This window comes from Convolutriloba macropyga, chromosome 6, assembly GCF_964194025.1.
Source record: "Convolutriloba macropyga chromosome 6, txConMacr16.3, whole genome shotgun sequence".
Taxonomy (NCBI): domain Eukaryota; kingdom Metazoa; phylum Xenacoelomorpha; order Acoela; family Convolutidae; genus Convolutriloba; species Convolutriloba macropyga.
Genome location: NC_134473.1, coordinates 62,330,023 through 62,349,278, shown reverse-complemented (window position 1 = coordinate 62,349,278; position 19,256 = coordinate 62,330,023). Strand labels below are relative to the sequence as shown.

Here is a 19,256-nt window from a genome sequence, read left to right as displayed (position 1 = left end):
CTAAGCTGTTGTTGAAGTCCAATGTTCAAAAACAGAAGTCAAGAAAAACGGAGGTAAAAGCTCGAATAGATAGAAGTCAAAATTCAAGTCATGAACAAACCTCCTTTCTGCTAAAAAAAACATAGCCGGTAGAATACCGGAAACGACTCGAATCGTCGTGCAAAATAATCTACCCTAACTTGGACAAAATCAGATTATCAAAAAAAACACTAGAAATAACAAAAATAGTAGACCAATATAACAAAAAGCGTTAAAATTTTTTCAGTTCAGGGGTGTGGGTAGGTGCTGGTGGTGGGGGGTTGTTAAGTGGTGGTGTAGGTAGGTGGGGTTGGGGGTAGGTCCGTTGCGTTGGGGGGGGGGGGTAGGTAGGAACGTGGGGGGGAGGAGGGCAGGTAGGTACGGGGAGGGGGTAGGTACGTTGGGGTTGGGGGGAAGTAGGTACGTTGGGGGGGGGGTAGTTTTTTGGGGGGCGCGGAAGGTAGTTAAATGAGATCAAATTTTCTCAAATTCTCCTCTTCACCTTGAATTACAGACTGTTACCAATTGCTATACATTACAAACTAAGCTATTGTTAAAGTCCAATGTTCGAAAACAGAAGTCAACAATCAAAAACGGAGGTAAAAGCTCGAAAAGAAAGAAGTCAAAATTCAAGTCATGAACAAACTTGCTTTCTGCTAAAAAAAACATGTACAATCTCAATACTCCTCTTCGAGTCGTAAAAACCTGTAGAATATCAATACTCCTCTTCGAGTCGTAAAAAACCAAGAGCACCGCAATATAGCTACGCTCAGCTTACAACTTCGCAGCTATAAAAATAGGAGCGCTATAATAGCCGGCTGAGATGAGGGCAGCTATTAATAAGGCAAACAAAATATCAATTTCAGCTTAAAAGGTCAAAAAATAACCGACTAACGTCGGGAATATTGCCCTCAAACAACTCGCGAGCGGTTGATTGCGTCAGTAGCTAGCTAAGTTTCAGGGAGTGAGCACCGTAGGCAAACGGGGTGGGGAGGGGAGCCGTGCGCGTTGGGTTACGAGTGAAACGATAAGCAGGTGTATGGATTGGGAGACTGAAGGGGGCTGATGTGGAGAGGGTAAAAGTCTGAGCCGGACTTCACTCCACGAATTTATGTCTAAAGTTTCGATGAATAGGATAATTAGAGTCTATTAAACCGAAACGCACTACCAGAACTTAATGCCCGGACTTTACCTTTTTATCCCGTTTTTGACAAAAAGCCAAAGATGCCAGACGAAAAATCGCCTAAAAAAGCGCAGCACTAATATAATTGCTACAAAATTTGTTTGAGAGCAATTAAACAGGTATACTCAAAGATAGCCGGCAGATTGCCGGAAAACAGCCGCCGTTGACGCGCTAGACGCACATCGGGATTGAAAAAGAAAAAGGAACAGATAGAAAATGACAAAAAAATGTTCTAAGTTTCAAAAATTGTTCTAATTCAGTGTGCAGTTTCAGTTACATTCTAAACCTATACTTAACTCAGCTTCTAAACTGAAAGCTATTTATATTAAGCTTAATATTAATATCAGCTAGCAATCGATCTAATGAACTTTGATAACCCAATGCACTATGACTTAATGACAAGGCTTCATCGGTTTATCCCGTCTCTTTTGATTTTGATCTTTTGACATTGACCGTATTCACTACAATACGTAATTCAATACGCAAAGAATTTGAAAACCATTCAGTTGAAGCAGTGAGTGAGGTAAGTCAGAAGTCAAAGGAGAAAAACGTGACTCATCTAAAACGAAAAACGTGCCCAAAAGGTAGAGCGAATAAAAAAGGACAGCGCCCAAACAATAGCCGTTTGATAGGCTGACGGCGCCCATTAAACACCCTTACAAAATTAGGGCCTCTTGTTTTATATATGAAGATTGGCAAAAACATAGCCGAATAACGTCGGGCGAATTGCCGTCAAACGACCATCGAGCGGATGGTTTCGGCAACCATTCCATTGAACCTTTAGTTGTTTTTTTTTAAATGGAAATCAAGAAGTCACGACTATTAACAAGAAAATGTATGGGCAAAAGACTCCCGTAATAAAATTACCAGATATGCACTTAGGTAATAAACGTTCGTCAAAACATGTATGGTAATCAATTAACTGCGAATTATCATCAAAATCTAGTTTTCACTGTACCCTCATTAAAAGACGTTATCAAATCTGCTGAAAACTTTCTTTCGTCCTGTATTTTTCAAGTTTATAAAAAATTTTTGAAACTCAATTTTTTAAAAGTTTCAAAAATTATGAAAAAAAGTTCACTAAATTTTAACAACTCAATGCGAAAAATGATTCAATTACTAATTACAACTCCTGATTGCGCACAAAAAGAATTTCTAGTAATTAAAACCAAAAACTACCAAAATCAGATCAGTATTGTAAAATTTCAGAAAACAAAAATACTTCAAGCAAAATGGAGTTCAATGCATGAAATGACGCTCGCTGCCATATACACTGATTGTCATTCAAAAAAAACTGCTAGGCTTCAAAAAACAAAGAAATCAATAAAAAAGCAAAAACAAAATTGAGAAAACTGTGCAAATTTTCTACCCGAACTTTTTATTAGGCTCTCAAATGCTGTGTCGCATCACTTTGAGAAAGTTACAAATTAATGCAGCATAGATGAAAAATCATTTCTATATAAAACTAAACAAGCAAAAAATTGAGCCAAATGAACGACATTTTCGAAATCAAAAATTCATTGAACTGAACGCAGCGAAAACGAATACTCCTCTTCAGTTCCCAAAAAGCAGGAACACTGCAATATAGCTGCGCTCAGCTCCCAGCTTTGCAGCAAAAAACCTACCCGGCAGATTGCCGGAAAGTAGCCGCCGTTAATTCCCATAACCAAGATTGGGATTGAAAGAAGAGAAAAAACTAAAGAAAAAAGATTTTGTTCACAAACAAATTTTAAGTGCAAACTATTTTGATGTCCTTTTGGAGCTGAACATACTCCTGTTTCCTAGTGAGACGACACAGGGGCTAGTATTAATACCAAAAAGCATTAGAGATGGTAACTAAAAACAAAGTTCGATTACCAGGCATCTAAAAATGGGCTTCATGGGTTTATCCCAATCTATTTCAATTTCATTTTTTGGTATTGAATCTGTTCATTTTGAATTGCTTTGGTGAGCAACTAATGTCTAAAAACACTTTTTAGCAGAACGAGTGAAGAGTGAAACTAGACTAGCGAAGCGAAAAAGACTTCACGCAAAATGTTGAACAAGCTGTGAACTAAGGTAAAGCGAAAAAAATATTAGTACGACGAACCAGAAAAAATAGGAGCGCTATAATAGCCGGCTGAGAAGGTTAGGCGGCTATTAATAAAACAACCGACAATGATCGGAAGAATTGCTCTCGAACAACTAGTGGGAGCTCCAATCTATTGCAACTTTATTTAGTGGGGGAGGCTGTAGTTATATTCACTAAGGAGGCTTCAAATGACGTCATTAGAGGTTTTTATATACCACTAATAAAAATTAAAACGCAAAAATTAAACCTATTTGGGCGCACTTTTCATTTGACTTTCAGTAGTGAACAGCCACCACCTGCGTTCAGCTGCTGACACTTGTGAATGAAAGAGGAAGTTAGATCACGCAGAACGAAAAAGCCAAGGGCGCAAAGTCACTCGAGAAGACAAAACGGTCAAGCGAAAATTTTGCATAAAAAAGTCCAACACGTTTACAATAATTGCCTCAAACTTCGTTCGCTTAGCTAATAGCTTCGCTTGTATGGTAACACTGAATTCATCAATATAATTTTTTTTTTATCGCTATCACTCTAATTTTGATTTCCACTGAATAACTTTGAAATAAATAACATGAAATTTCTCTTCCGACTATGAGACGCCTGAAAACGGACCTTATGGTCTAATGGCGATCTTTCTGGTGCTCTTTTTTTGTATTGATCAACTGTGTAAGTGCTCTATTTATTCTGCTGTAAAGACACCAGTAAACAATTTATTATTATAATTATGTATCACTAATATTAAATCATTACAGTTTAACGAGTGTTCTCGGTTTAAAAAAAAACATTTTTAATTTAAAAAAACATCCGCAATTCATAATTTAGAAGAATGAAAAAGCACATGTATATTGTTTTCTGAGCGTTGTGACGGTGACGTGGCTCAAGGAAACTTTATTAGAAATTATGATATTCTAAGTTATGGTGATGGAGAGTCCACACGAGTCTTGTCAAACGTTGGTAAGCGAGGTCCAAGGACTGTTACACAAGCACACAGTTGTAACACACTTGAGGAATAAAATCTATCAGCGATAAGCATTTCTAATCAAACGGCCCGATTAGTTGTGACAGGAAGATTATTAAAGAAAAAGTATAATTGTTGCATAAATTAGGAACAGTGATGTTGGTTATTTATTTACCTCATTTGCATGATGTCGGCCTGATCCCTTAAAAATTCCAAAACTATCAGCCTCGTATTTTATGCCAGTCATATGAAAGGCAGTAAGGTTGAGCAATAATTACTTTCAAAGAACAGATTTCTGAATAAACGTGATACCTGTTTGCCTCGACGATTGTGCTTAAACAAAAAAATCATCATTTGTTTTGAAACAAGCGCTTCAAAACTGATTCCTCCTTCCCAAGTCAAAAGTGTTCACTTTTTTTTACCTTTATAACGGTATTGATAACTTATAATGGCTAGTCCGACATGTTTTTAGACTATACAAACTATAATTGGTCGGAAATCAGTCATTGGTTTGTTAAGAGATTTATGAAACAAAACATTTTGTTCATGGAGAGAAGTCGTACTTTTCCCTCAAACGAAAAAAAAACAGCTGCAGTCAATTTACATTATAAGCTGTCTATCTGTCAACAAATGAGTTTTGTGCAGTGCAGGATATCTATCAGTATCACCCCCAAGGACAGTGGTCATTTGATAGGTAAAGTTGGAGAAATCCAGCGAAATTGATAACATAAATGGCAAATTGCCAGAAAATATTTGCGATCGCTACGTTAGCCTATCTCCACAAAGAAACACAAAAAAAAGTTTACGTTGAGCTGACCCTTAGTACCCCAATAAAAATTTGAGCATAGCTCAAAACTGGTTTCTTTACAAAAGTTTGAAGCATTTATACTGCTGGTCCGTACATTAGATACTTAAACGACGGGGTTAATCGCGGGACCACATGTATAACTTGAGAGTTCAACCCCTAGTTCTACTCTTGGTATATAGTTAAGTATTAAAGAAAGTTAAATGCAAATATGAATTAATGAGTTATGTTAAACAGCATCAAATATGAACCGAGCATGAAGGGATAGAATAGTTAAGGTTATTAATACTGTGAAAGCACAAGTTAGCTCAGGTTGAATTATTCTAAGTTAACTTGTAACTTAGATAGAATTTAAGAGATGTTAATTTATAACTTAGAGAAGTTAAGCTGAACTTACCTGATTTCCAAATTAGTGCTAAGTTAATATTTTATGACTTAGAGAGTTCTTAGTTAAGAACAAGTCACAAAATATTCTAAGTTAGAAAAATATCTCAAGTAAGCTGAGATTGAGCAAGGGAGCAATAAGGGAGTATGATTTTAAATCAGAAGTTATCAGGGACCAAAAAGTGTTTTTGGTTGAGCGTGCAAGCTCCTTTTATACTTGCGGACACGTGGTTCTCAAGTATCCTATTGGATAGAGATAACAGTGTCGACAGAGTTACCAAGGTTAACTTGGTGTTATCTGTGTGGCGTGATAATATCACGTCATAGTATTCTCAGTTTAAGTTAGTGGTCTTAAAATAGTAGCTTATTCAAAACTACTTAGTAATTTGTTCACACGTTAAAATGGACTTTGTCCAAATCAAGTTTGTGCTTCACGCACTATAACGTAAATTCTCAAAATAGCACTAAGATTATCAAATAGTGTTACTGAGTGTAGCACACTTCAGTACATCCCATCCCGGTCCATCGGTATTAAATCAAAACATCAAATTTTACATAATCGAATAAATTATTTAGCTTAATTTTATAATAATTAAGCATTTAAAGTTTGTGAGGTAGATTACTTGGTTAAAGTTCTAAAGTTCATCGTAGCTTCTTGTTTCTGAGTTCTCTCTTGAAGAAGGGTTGACGATGTCCTAAGATACAAGCCTGTACAAAATAATAGATCCAATTTTTTTGGGTGGCCGTTATAATAGACCTTTTGAAGTTTTTCCATAAAATTGTGCTGTCAATACATCTGACGTTGAATAATAATATAATATAAGTTCAAGAATATACTGGTTAAGTTAATGGTCTATAATGACAAGCGAGGTAAATGAATAGGGAAATTAAAATGACTGCGCACAACACCATAAGGGCTAGTGTTGTTGAAATAACTCCCCAAATAAAGAATTCCGTTTCGTAATTCATCTTTATTTGAGTATTGTTGAAGAATAAATCAATTGAAGTAAGCTTTGTAGCTATAGTTTAAGGAATTAATATTTAGACTTGGTTGATCATTATGAATTAGCTTCATGAAATAATTATTCTTGCTTTTTGTCATTAGTTCAAAATAAATAACAATTTCTTTTTGTTCAAAGTCTTCAAGAAATAAAATGACTTCGCATTGAAATTCAGAATAGTATAATTCAGAGATTCTGAAAACTTTATCGTTAAAAATAATCTGTTTAGAAAAGTTAACCCATGCGGATTCAACATGATCAGACATGAGAATTGACAATAATCTTTAAACCATTCGATATCAACACCTCCTTCAAAATATGTGTTCATTGTGAATAATATAGTAATTCAATTTTTTGTGTCAATGGGGAGAATGGAAGACCATTTAATCTTTGAAAGGAATTGACAGGAAGATCCAAATAGTACTTAAAACTATAAATGGCGGATGGCGATGAATGCATACCTGTTAACGAAAGGTTGTAACATTTCTATATCCGTGATCACCAAAGTATTGAAGATTAACATATTAATTGAAATAAGTGAGAGGTCGAAAGTTTAGATTATTGATGTTAAGAATTTCTTCTGTATGAATAAGTTTTAGAATTTCAAATAAATCGTACTCAGGAATTTGATGAAAATAAACTACAATTTCATTGGAATTGTTATCTTGCAAGAATAAGATAATCTCCTGTAACTCAAATGTCCAATGAACTGACAATGGTGTATAGAATTTATTTCCAACTAAGAATGTTTTCGAAGTTTCAATAATTTGCGATTGAATAATTTCAGCGAGATCGCAATATGTTTTGAAATACTTAACGTCTACTGAAAGGTTGTAAGACATTAAATAAATTATGGAATTCGAAGGAACAATCGAATGATGTCGTAAGCAAGATAAATCGTAAAGATAAAGAATAGATTTTATTAGAGAAGCGAGAACAAATCAAATTTGCAATCTAAAGATAAAAATGGACTCATTTTTCACCATAAATTGCGCTAAGTGTAATCATTGAAGATAGTTTCAATGGAGATAGAAGAAATGCGGATTACTTTACTTGATGTAAATAATGGAATCAAAGAGAGTAAGGTAATCAAAATGACTAATAATTAGGCGTTCGTTTAAACTAACGAATAATTTTCCTCACCGCGGGAGAAAGAAGAAGAAGTAATGAAGGAAGTACTGAACATCAACAACCACAAATTTATCTATTCCATTCCGTGAGTGCTCAACGTGATGAGCGGAGGATGTGGAGTTGATGCTCAGATTTGCGATCTCCAGTTGGAGCTCAGTAATCCGTTGTTCGAGCTGTTAAGAGCGTTGTCTTTCTGTCAGAAAGTTTTGCTGTACCTGATAGGTGAAGGTATCAAGCTGAGGAGTGAGGTTTGCTGTAATATTATCAAACGGGACTTGTATTGTTTGCCCTTGAAGGTTGTGATTAGTTAGTAGATAAGAGTTTTTGTTGGACAAATAACCAATGAGATTGAATCTATTGATGTTGGGTTGCAACTGGTAGATTAAATTTGTATCGTAGTTCGGGTGTCCTTTAAAACCGGGGGTTTTAGCTTGTATCTCAGCTTGATGTTGTTTTTGTAGGCGGTCTTGCAGGGGGGTAGTTGTGTAATGATGAAGATTAAGAAAGTTTGGTCGTGACGATTGAGTAGTTGTAGTGTTTGCTAAGACGTTGGGTACCGTACTGTTTGTCTTGGGTATATTTACTTCTAGCGGTGTCGCTGGGTTGAATGTCTCTCTAATGAATTGTTTACGTGGTTGTTTCTTTGCAATTGTATCGGCAGTTTTAGTTCTCCTCTTGGATGATGTAACCGTCGTTGATGAATTTGCACTAGTTGCTTGAGTTTGTACTGCTGAAATCTTGATAGCTGAGAGAAAAGTTGTAGATGGAGTAACGTGAGTTGTGGGTTGTACTAGTCTGTCAAGTTGTTTAATTCCAGATTGAGGTTTAGAAGTTGATTGTGTATTGTATTCGGGCCAACCACTTGAAGGTTCCTTCTGAAAGACTGGTAACAATTCGTTAGGGATTGAAGAAAGTTCCTGAAATATCAAGTATTCTCTACTCTTATTCTATTCTAAGAGTATATTTTTTGAAGTTATTTTGCAAGTATTCTCTTTTTTTTTTATTTTTTTGTATTCTCTTTTAAAGTAAATCAGTAGTAAATATGAAGTCAGTCTGTATTATCATCGTATAGTTTGATGATATTAAAGTAATAGAGGAATTAATCCTATACTGGAGACGTAGGAACGTTGTGATCGTTTCTATTTTCGTCTTTATTATTCTCATCATGTAGGTTTGGATAACCACTTTTATTCTCATGAGTTAGTGCTTGCATTCTATTAATATCATAAGGTGGGCTTTGAGTAATTCTGGTTGTATCTTCAGATTTTGGAACACGCATCGTCCTTTCTCTATTTTTATCAGTATTATCATTCTCTGAGTTAGTTGCTAGATAGATAGAAGTCAGAATTGGAGCTGACATTAAATCAAATGTGGCAGCAAAGAGTGCTTTACCAAAATGAATAGATGCATTTGTAATTTTGTTAATTTGCATTGCTCGAATTAAGCATAAAACTATGTCGATGAGTAGCTTAATGAATAAGAAAGCGGCAAAGAATATTCCGCATCGCTCAATTATATATTGTATTTTACCAAAGGTTTCAACAAATTGATTATAAAAGAAGTCCGGTGAAATGAATGATTCTAGATAAATAGTTCTAGAGTTATAATAATTCGTGCCTGAAATATTTGAAAATGATTCTCTGCTATCTATTAATGACTTAGTAAAGTGTTTGAGAACTCCTTTCATATTGGAGTTGAAAGTTATTGAATTCCAGAATGACATCATTTCTTTATATGTGTAGATAGAAGCATAAATACTTGCAGTAATAACATTCGCAATTTGTTGAATAACTATATGTGGTTTAAAGAGTGCAGGTCCTCTTACTTTTGTGATTTGTGGGGTTAGCTCAAACCATGAATTATCATCGTCAACATCTAGTTGAAATAAGTTTGAATGCTTATCAGAGCACAATTGTTCTTCGGTGAAAGTTTGTCTAGAAATCAGATCAACGAAATGTATTTCATCTTCATAAAGAATTGGTATTCGATTATAGCACTCATTAAGAATCTGTAAGGGTGAATGAAATTCAGGACAATTATATAGCCAGGCAACATTGCCATTTGTTTTCAGAAACATAGATCTGTTTCTTGTTAAGGTATATCCAGCTAAACGCGGATTTTCATGAGAAATCATTAAAGTGTTAAGAATAGTTGAGCGCTCTAATTCACAGTCATTTCTTAATAGCTCTAGAGTAGAAGTTTGAAGTTGCCGAAGATTATTAAAGTGCAAATAGTCAATTTTTGTTCCAAGATGTGCTTCGAAATCAATATTCTCATAAACTTGAGAATATGTTGTATCAACTGTTTTGTTGTCACTGGAATAGAATTTATTTTTCAGAGTTATAGCACCAGTATCGGGTTTAAATTTGTGAATGGGTTCTCCAGTGTTCATATCAAATCCGTCACGAAGACTAATGTATAGAGAATCATATGGCGTAGGATATACTATTCGTTGATGACTACATAATGACTGTGGTTTATTATAAACTTGGAGCATAAAGCTTTGTAAGTCGAAATCTGACTGAGCTGAAGTAAATTTAGGATCCTTTACTATGTAGTATTTGTCATTAACTTTAATCATTTGAGCGTCAAAAGTGCGAATTATAGTGAAAAGACAATTATTGGGTTCATCCCAAGTGTATGCAAATGGATCAGTAAATGTAGAATCGCAGCCTCCGGCTGATAAAGGACAAGGTAGAGGTATATTGTGCCAGTTATTAACTGTGCCATCTCTAAGGTTTACATTCAGGCTAACATTTTGCATATATGTTTCATAAGTGTAATGTGTAATCCAACCTCGGGAGTTACATTCATTGTTCCCAGTTCCAACATCGCCTGAGTTAAAATTTGAGAATAAAGATTTGTCAAAGTCGAATTCTACTGATTTAGAAGAAGAGGAAAGTTTTATCTTTTTTCTTTCCTTTGCAAGTTTGCATGTCTGAGCATCAAGCTTAACTGAAGTAGTAATAGTATTATGTCTGGCATCTATGCCGCTAGAGTCAAAAGAATCGCAAAACCAACGTAATTGCTGTTGGGTTGCTTTACACATAGTTGCTTCTAGTTTAACTTTATAATTTCTTTGGTAGAGAGTGACTCGTACTTGATTAGTGCTAATTTTATCAGGACGAATCTCGCAGGGTGCTACTTTGTTGAGAGAATACATCTGATTTGAAATCATTTTTGAGCAATCAAAGTGGTTAACATGAAGGTTAGGAGCTGTGTTTTCATAGATACTCATCTTTTCATTTGGTCTGGCGTCAGTGAAAGACGTTAAGAGTAATAATGCAAGAAATATAACAAAGATCAAATATTTTGTATAGCAAGCAGTTATAACGCAGAGGAGTGCAAGGGGTATGATAGCAATAAGTTTAAGAAACTGAACAGAACGAATTTGGTTTCCTATAAAGGTAATAAAATATTCTACTTTTGAAAGAAGCGCTTTCTTATCAGTAAGTTTTTCCTTAAACTGGTCTTTAATCAGTGATAGTGGCATATGGACGTTGCGTTTTGACCAAATTAATAGCTTTTCAGGAGGGTCTAGTAATTTAAGGTACGGAATTTCTTCAGGTAGACAATTATCTCTATTTACGACACATTCTATGAAGTGTGGATGAGAATCGTTATATTCAACTAGGGATTTTAATTCTGCAATATGCTGAGCAATTTCAGATTCAATATCAGTTGTTACAGGTAGGAACAGAGTTAAGCAAAGTAACATAAAAATAAGCATTTTGTAGCTTACGTTTATTACTTCGTCTATTGCTGGTGATTTCTTGATTTCGCCGTCTTCCATTTAATAAACAAAGACAGTATAAGGTGAGTCTAACAAATTCAAGTTAATATTATCCGTGAAAGTAATCTGATATTTTAGCTCGTGAACGTGAGCGGGATTATAGGGTACCCAAATTATGACAAATTTTGCGTTTTTTTCTGATGTTACGAAGAATGCAACTGTTCTCTGTTGATTAGAAACAAAACACTTGTCAAGTGTTACAGTTTTATTTCCGAATTTCAATATTTTCTGTAGGAGGAATATTCTAATATACGATAGCGGGTCGAATGCAAGGGCAGTAAGAACTTGTGTTTCAAGGGAAGGTGGTAACATAGATTAAGGGTCTACAGTAAAGGGAGCTTCGATGATATCAAGGTCTATTTCGTCTCTGTTGTTCAATTGGAAATGAAAGCGTTCAATATGTTCTGGTTTGTTAGGGGTCCAACAAACAATTATTTCTAAGTTTACAAACTGGTCTTTAACGAAGAAAATAACAATGTTTTCTTTATATGAAATATATGATCGATCAATTTTTGCTGACTTGTTATTATATTTTAAGATTTTATGTGGGATGTTATAAGGACTGTAGGAAGTTGAGAAAGTTGTTCTTGAAGCTATAACCCAATAATCGTTTAGCGGAATATTCATTGATCAGTTGGTGGTTCTAAAACCAAACAAGGGACATTTAAAATGTCTAAGTCAACTAGGCTTGAAGAATGAATTTGAATTAATAAACTGTTAAGTTGTTGAGGGTTATACTTTCCCCAGAAGACAGCAATAGGGTCTTCGTTAGAGTTAGTAGCAAAGAAAACTACAGTTCTTACTTCGTTAGAAATTTGACAACTAGTTAAGGTGTTAAGTTCACTGTTGAATTTCAACTTTTGATTTGCCTTAATGGAAACTTTCACAAGTGTGTCAGGGTTGATAGAAAGAGAAATAAGAAAACCGTTTTGGTCGAATGCGACTTCGGTCATATATTAGGATTGATTGTCTTTACGCTGTTGGTGTATTGTGGTGTGTTTAACTGGTGATGAAAGTGTTTAGTGTAGGTAGTGTTTGTCGGGATTTAGAAACTTTCTGAATTATCAGTCTCTAAAGAGTTATAAACTCCTGCTATAATTAGTGACTGAGAATTGAATTGAGAATCAATATTGAACTGAGATACCTGGTATATGTGTTGTGGAGATGTGTTGTGACAAATATTTGGTGTTCATAAATTGAAATGCTTGAAAACTTTTCTAAGTTTTCTAAGTTATTATTTGAAAGGGGCAAAATGTGAAGATAGAATTTTGGGACAGAGAGAGAGAGAAAGAGAGAGAGAGAGAGAGATGGTTAAGTTAAAGCTGAATTTGAGAGAGAAAGAAGTAATTGATTTCAGAAGGTAACTGAGAAAAGTGATTTTGAATTTGGGTAAGGCTCTTAAATAGTGGTTCTCAGGGTTAAGTTACCATAATTTGTGTGCTCAAACCTGATTGGCCAATGGCTAGCCTTGACTAGTGGCATGTAGCAACGTGATAAATTGGTCAAACGATAAGCACATTACGATAACTTCGTAAGAATGAATGCTCAGGATTTGCTGTTTTTATATGTTCTATATGACCAAATTATGTCTTCAAAAATCAACTTTTAAAGCGAATTTGAAAAATCCCACATGTATAATTACAGTATAGTTGTGTGTGTTTGAGTTAAGCCAAAAAATAACACTTTTGTTTCAGCAAATATTTTCGGAGAGTTTTTAGAACTTGATGCTGAAATTTGCTATTTTTTGTCCTTTGTAAGTGAACATTGTATCTAAAAAAAATTGTACTTATAAATCGAATTTGAAAAATCCCCTATATATAAATAAAGTACTAGCTCTTAGGAACAACTGGAAGTACTTATCAGGGTTCTAGTGTTTTTAAATATTTTCGGAGAGTTTTTTTCGCTTGGAAAAACGTAATATCAAATTTAGTGTTGAACATTAAGCATAGAGTGCAATATTTTCACTTATAAGCACGATATAGAAATTTTGCTTGCAAGGTGTTGTTTGCTAGGTTTTTGTGCATATATGGACACATTTTGAGTTTCGTATCTGGATGCGTTCAAAAACTGGATGATTTAATCTTGAAAATTTTTGTATAATTTCTATGATTTTGCACATTTTATCAATTCACGTTGGTGTAGGATTGAATTGCATGTTCGAGTGACTGGTGATAGAAGTGGGCTTTAGCCATAATACTAAATCGATTTCTATTCGTCTTATTAGCGGAATTTTGTCTGTTCTTAGTTGAATAACTCTTGTGTGTAGAAGTCGTAATTTTGTGGTTAGTTATTTGTTCATAAGTGCTCTAATGTTTATTTTAAACATTCCTTGGGTGCTTAAGCTAGTAAACTTAGCTCTATTTGTTGACTATGTAAAATGCTTAATTGTGCATTCCTGACTAAATGCGATTTAGTGTGTTTAAAAAGTTTGCAAGGGACAAATTTCTGTACTTAAGGTATTCAACTTAGATAAGGTAATTGCTCATGGGGGAATAATTTGTACTTAGTTTTGTTTTGGGTAACATGTGTTTTCAGCGTTAGTTTGCAATAAGAGGTATGCGTAGATGTTGAAAGTGTATGAGTGTTGAACATGTAGAGAAGTTTATGTGTGTGTAACAGCTTGCGATGGTGATTAATTGCGTACTTTATGTAAGATTTGTGTTGAGTGGGCTATTTGCTTTTTGCCTTAAATGTTCATACTATACAGTTGATCTGTCTTGACTATTAAATTTCAATCCTTTAACTTCTACTTAACTCTCTTTCTTCATTTCGTTCTTGACCATTAATTTCAATTTTAGTTCTTTTAGCCTTTCCTTAACTTTTATTTTCTTAATCTTAGTTCCTTCTTCAACTTATTTTAACTTTGTATTTTCGGTTCTACATTCCCTTCCAATATGCATATTAACTTCCTTGAGCCTGATCAGGATTTACAAGATCAGTTAGATTACGCTGAGGTGAAGCTTAATCAAAAAGGTATTGAGTTAGTTCCCGTTTCGGGTTTCAAAAAGAGGGCGCGGGAATTCTATTATAAGAGGTATATCAGTCAGGAAATTTCGGGACTTGGACCTGATGATTATATCTTCTTTATGTCAGAGGCATATCAGCATCTCCAAATTGTCTTGGGAGATGAGGAAGTATGGGCACTTGATCGTGTCAGTGTAATGAGCAAACCGTGGAGGCGACGGGAGCTGAATTGTGTGTCCGTAGAGACTCTGGAGATGATTGACTTTTTCTTGGGGCTCGATGTGAGTATTTGCCAATTTATAACTCAGAATAACTGTTTGTTGTGATGAGGGCTTTAGGGGCACTCGAAGGAGAAAAAAAATGAAGGGTTTTAAGGGAATCAAGAAAAGAAGGGGGATGTTTATGAGCCAGAGAGAAAGAAAAAAAATTTTTTGATTTTAGTTCTTCCAAAAATTCTTTGTGGGGGACAAAGTGGAATGGGTGTGGGAAGAGCAAGAGGCCTTAGCGAAGCAACTCTGGGCTCTTCACTATGCGTGGTGGGATCCAGAAGTTGGTCCCGTGCTTCAAGGAGCATATAAGATGTTGAGGGGGCTAAAACTTCCGGAGTGTGCCATCTTCAAATGTGACACGCTCAGGAGCGCTGTGCTTAAGAACCTGCTAAAGGACTTCATGAATATGCGGGTATAATTTTAAATTGTGTTGATTTGCGCATATATATTGGGGTTGCGCGCGTGATATTTTAACTATGTAAATATGTTTTTATTTTATTTTTGGTGCGTGGTTACGCTTTTAACTATAAAAGTTATTATTTGAAAAGAGATTTTGCGTCTCTATTTCTTTTTGAGTTTTTGTAGCAAGTCAGAAGGAATAGGTTCACCAAAGAATGTAGGTGCTTTTCTATTACGTTGAGGTCTGCTTAATACTTCATTTGCGTCTGGTAAATTAGAAACATTAGGTGATTCTGTAGGTGTAGGATTATAAGGTGATGATGTGGGGCTATTATGCGTGGCTTGGGGGAATAATTTGCGTGTAGCTTTAAATTTACTAGTATTATCAGGTGGTGTAGAAAAATTTTCTTGCTGTGGGCTATTAGGTGAATACATATTTTGCATAGGGTAGGGGGTTGAAATGCGTGGGGGTAGAAAATTAGAAGAGCTTGTGCCTTGTATATGCGTAGTATTATCTGCTCGTGTTTGTAGCGATTCTAAGCCTGAATCTTTTGTTGGAGTAGCCTCAACGTTAAATGTTGGCTGTAGTGTAGTACTAGGATTAACAGTATATTGTGTTTCTACTAAGGGCCACTGTGAAATAGCAATATGTTGTGCGCCTCTATAAGCATTAGATTTGGATATATTATGCTTATTATATTGAGTATAATAATCATCCGTATCGTCTGGGACTATATAGTTCTCAACTAACTCTTGTATTTTTTCTTTCGGGTAATAAGGTACTATATGATTTCTATGCACGGTTTTCTTCTCATTTGTTTTATCATGTTGTATCTCATATGTAGTAATAGTTAGCATTCGTTGCACAGTGTAAGGGCCTGAGCGTAGCTCTTGTAGCTTTTTAGACTTTAGTAGTCCTTTAGAGTGATTTTCTAGTAGTACTTTTCTACCGTCAGGTATAGGCTTTCCGAGTTTAAATCTATTTCTATACTTGTGCGCTTTATTCGTAGTTTGTCTACATTTAGTGTAGGTATTCGAGTATATTGTTTTAAATGTATTCTCTCGCTTTAACATTTCGTTAGATAATCTGTTTTGTAACAATTTCTCTATCTTTTTGTTATTACAAGTTTCTTCACTATGTGAGTGTGGCGGTAGATTAATACAATACTCTGATGTGCATTTCTTTTGATTATCTCGTAGTAGTCCTAACTTTAGTGATAAGGGTATTTGTGGTTTCGTTCCGAATAGTATTTCATAAGGGGTATATCCCGTACTGTAATTTACTGCAGTATTGTGTGAAAATGCAAATTTACTAGTGTACTCGGACCAATTAGATCCACTTTTACTAATAAAATGTCTTAGGTAATTAGTCAAATGTTTATTTTGTACTTCTACTTTGCCGTTAGTCCACGGTGAATATGCAGTTCGGGGGCATAGTGTAATTCCCATTTCATTTGTGTAGTGAACGAAATCATTACTAATAAAAGCATTGCCGTTATCATGTACTATTTGTTGCGGTATACCAAATGTAGTTATAAATTTCTCTAGTTGATTTACTGTTTCGAGAGCTTCAGCATTCTTGCTAGGGTATACTTGTATAAATCTAGAGAAAGCGTCTACTATTACAAGACAAAATCTATTTCCTTTGCTAAGTGGTCGTAGTGGACCTTTATGATCAATATGAAGTGTATGTAGGGGTATAGCTTCTAATTGTCCCCATGGTTCTAAGGGTGCTTCGTTCAAGTCTTTGCGTGCTGACTTATTAGTTTGGCAACTTAAGCAATCTAACATTAACATTTCAATCCATTTAAACATACCGGGCCAATAGAAATATCGCTTAACTCTATTGTAAGTTGTGCTTTCTGCTCTATGACCACTAAGTTCATGCGTATGTGCGACTTCGAATATCTTTATAAAAAGCGAAAGTGGTGCACATATCCTAACGTCAAAAGAGCCGTCTTCACAAGGTTCGGAATAACAGAGTAAATCATATTGATTCTCTAGAAACAACAAGTTGAAATTATTCCTATAAGTTTGTAGTGCTTTAGATTGTTTAATAATATAGTCCTTTTCTGGAGCTTTGCCTACTTTTAGCCAATCTCTAACTTTATTTATCACGGAGTCGTTTATTTGTTCTTCAAGAATATTATCGGTGTCAAGATTAGCGTTTTTTGCAAAATCTGTAACTTTAGCTATTAAATCTAATGTATCTGTGTGGACATCCTTTTCTGAGATGTTTTGAAAAGCTTCTGGTTCAATAAGTTTCTTAAATTTTGTCCGTCTGATATAGTCGGCTTTAGCAGATTCTAATTGTTCAATAAGTGAGTTTTCAATATTACCTTCTACTAAGTCTAACCAATCTTGATCATCATAACCTTCTCGGTCATCACTTATTTCAGCTATTTCTTCTATCTCGGAATAGTAGTGATTATCATATTCGCTAGATAGTTCTGAAGTTAATTTCTTTATTTGATTTATTTGTGTGCCGTAGCGAAAACAATCAGAGAAACTGTGTATAGCATTACAGTGTTCATTTATGTAGTCTGGTGCATCATCTACGCTAAAGTCACCTTCATCATTTATATTAATAAGTTTCTTTCTTTCGCCTTTGACTTGAGCAATAATTGGATAACAGTCGTTAGCTGATGCGTCCTTATCGTCTTGATGCAATACAGAGTAGTTAACTTCTTTTCCGTTAATATGAAACTTTATATCTTTAGGTATTACTTTGTGTTCTAGTTGATAAAGTTTAGCATCTGCTAAAGAAACGTTTCGGCTAAGAATGTCAGGGAACGCTAAGTTTTTGCCTTCAGTGTATATAATTTGCAAGTTTTGGAACTTAGTTATTACAACTTGATACTTAAAGAAACGATGTGACATTTGTCCTCGTCGTGACCAAAGAAATAGAATTGGTCTGTGATCACAATATAGGTAAATTGGAAAAGGGGATCCAATAACACAAAATTCATATGTTTGTAATGCAGATATTATTCCGCATAGTTCTCTATGTTGAGGGGACATCTTTTGTTCAGCTTTATCAAATACTCTCGAGTTTGCTGAAATCATACGTTTTCTATCAGGAAAATCTTGTATAAGAACACAACCTGTTCCTAAATTAGATGAATCAGCATGTATATGAAAGGGATAGTCATTAGAAGGAAATGCGTTAGAAATATCGTGACAGAATCTTTGTTTAAGATCTGTGAATACCTTTTCGTGTTCTGGTAGCCACTTGAATAATGTTGTATCTTTAGTTAAGTCATATAGAGGTTTTGCATCTATGTGAAAGTTCAAAATATAGGTATGATAGAAACCCATCATTCCTAAAACTCTTAAAACTTCTGTTTTCGATTCTGGCGTTTTTAGGTTTCTAATATCATCTATGCGCGAAGCAATAGGCGATAGTCCGTTCTTAGATATAACATGTCCTAGAAATCTCACTTTTCGTAAGAAAAACATTGTTTTATCGGGGGCTGCTTTAAGGTTTGCCTTTCGAAGCAAAGAGTGATACTCTTTTACTATTGTGAACATTTCTTGTTTATCTTTAGCTTGTAGTAAAGTATCGTCTATATATGTTATGGCTTGTTTACGTTTTATAAGGGGTCCAAATGCATAACGCATTAGTTTGCTAAAGAAGCTGGGTAATGGTTTAAGACCATAATATCCTACTTGATAGGTGTACTGTCTGCCTCCTACAATAAAACTTGTAACCTTCTGTGTATCTTCAGTTAGTGGTACTTGATTATAAGCCGATGACAAATCACTACTTGTAAATATAGTTCCGGTTATTCTTGTCATTAGAACATTTAGTGGTTCGAGTGGCCAACTAGAATTACTTGTATCAGTTATAGAGTTTAGGTATCTAGCATCAATGACTAGTTTTACATAATCCTTCTTAGGTAATATGATGACGGGATTGACAAACCAACTATTCATATCATCGTTCTCATTGAGTTCTCTGATTATCCCTGCTTGAATTAATTCATCCATTAGTCTTTCTAATTTATCTCTGAGATGAATGGGTATTTTGTTTGGTCGTTGCTTTTTAAAGGTTGCGTCTTTCTTCAAGGGTAAATGGAACTTATGTTTAGTTCTGCCAATATCATACTTATGATGTGAATAGACATCATTATCCTGAAGTATTATTTCTATCAACTCAAACAATTCATCATCAGTCAAATCACTTTGCGTGAAATCAAAGTTATCTAAGAACCTTTCTAGATACTCTATGTCTTGAACTGTATTTCTATTTTGCTTAATTACAAAATCACTAACTGCCTTAT

At 34.8% G+C, this 19,256-nt stretch overlaps 1 protein-coding gene across 1 annotated transcript in view; it reads right to left on the bottom strand.

Annotated features, from left to right (window-relative positions):
• LOC142341831 (endosome/lysosome-associated apoptosis and autophagy regulator family member 2-like) overlaps nucleotides 1-19,256 on the bottom strand; it is a 250,975-nt gene that overhangs the window by 21,169 nt on the left and 210,550 nt on the right. The window contains exons 17-18 of the mRNA XM_075393083.1: nucleotides 4,540-4,560; nucleotides 4,403-4,429 (exon numbers count right to left, since the gene is read on the bottom strand). Coding sequence (XP_075249198.1) covers nucleotides 4,403-4,429; nucleotides 4,540-4,560 — 48 coding nt within the window. The remainder of the gene's footprint in view (nucleotides 1-4,402; nucleotides 4,430-4,539; nucleotides 4,561-19,256) is intronic.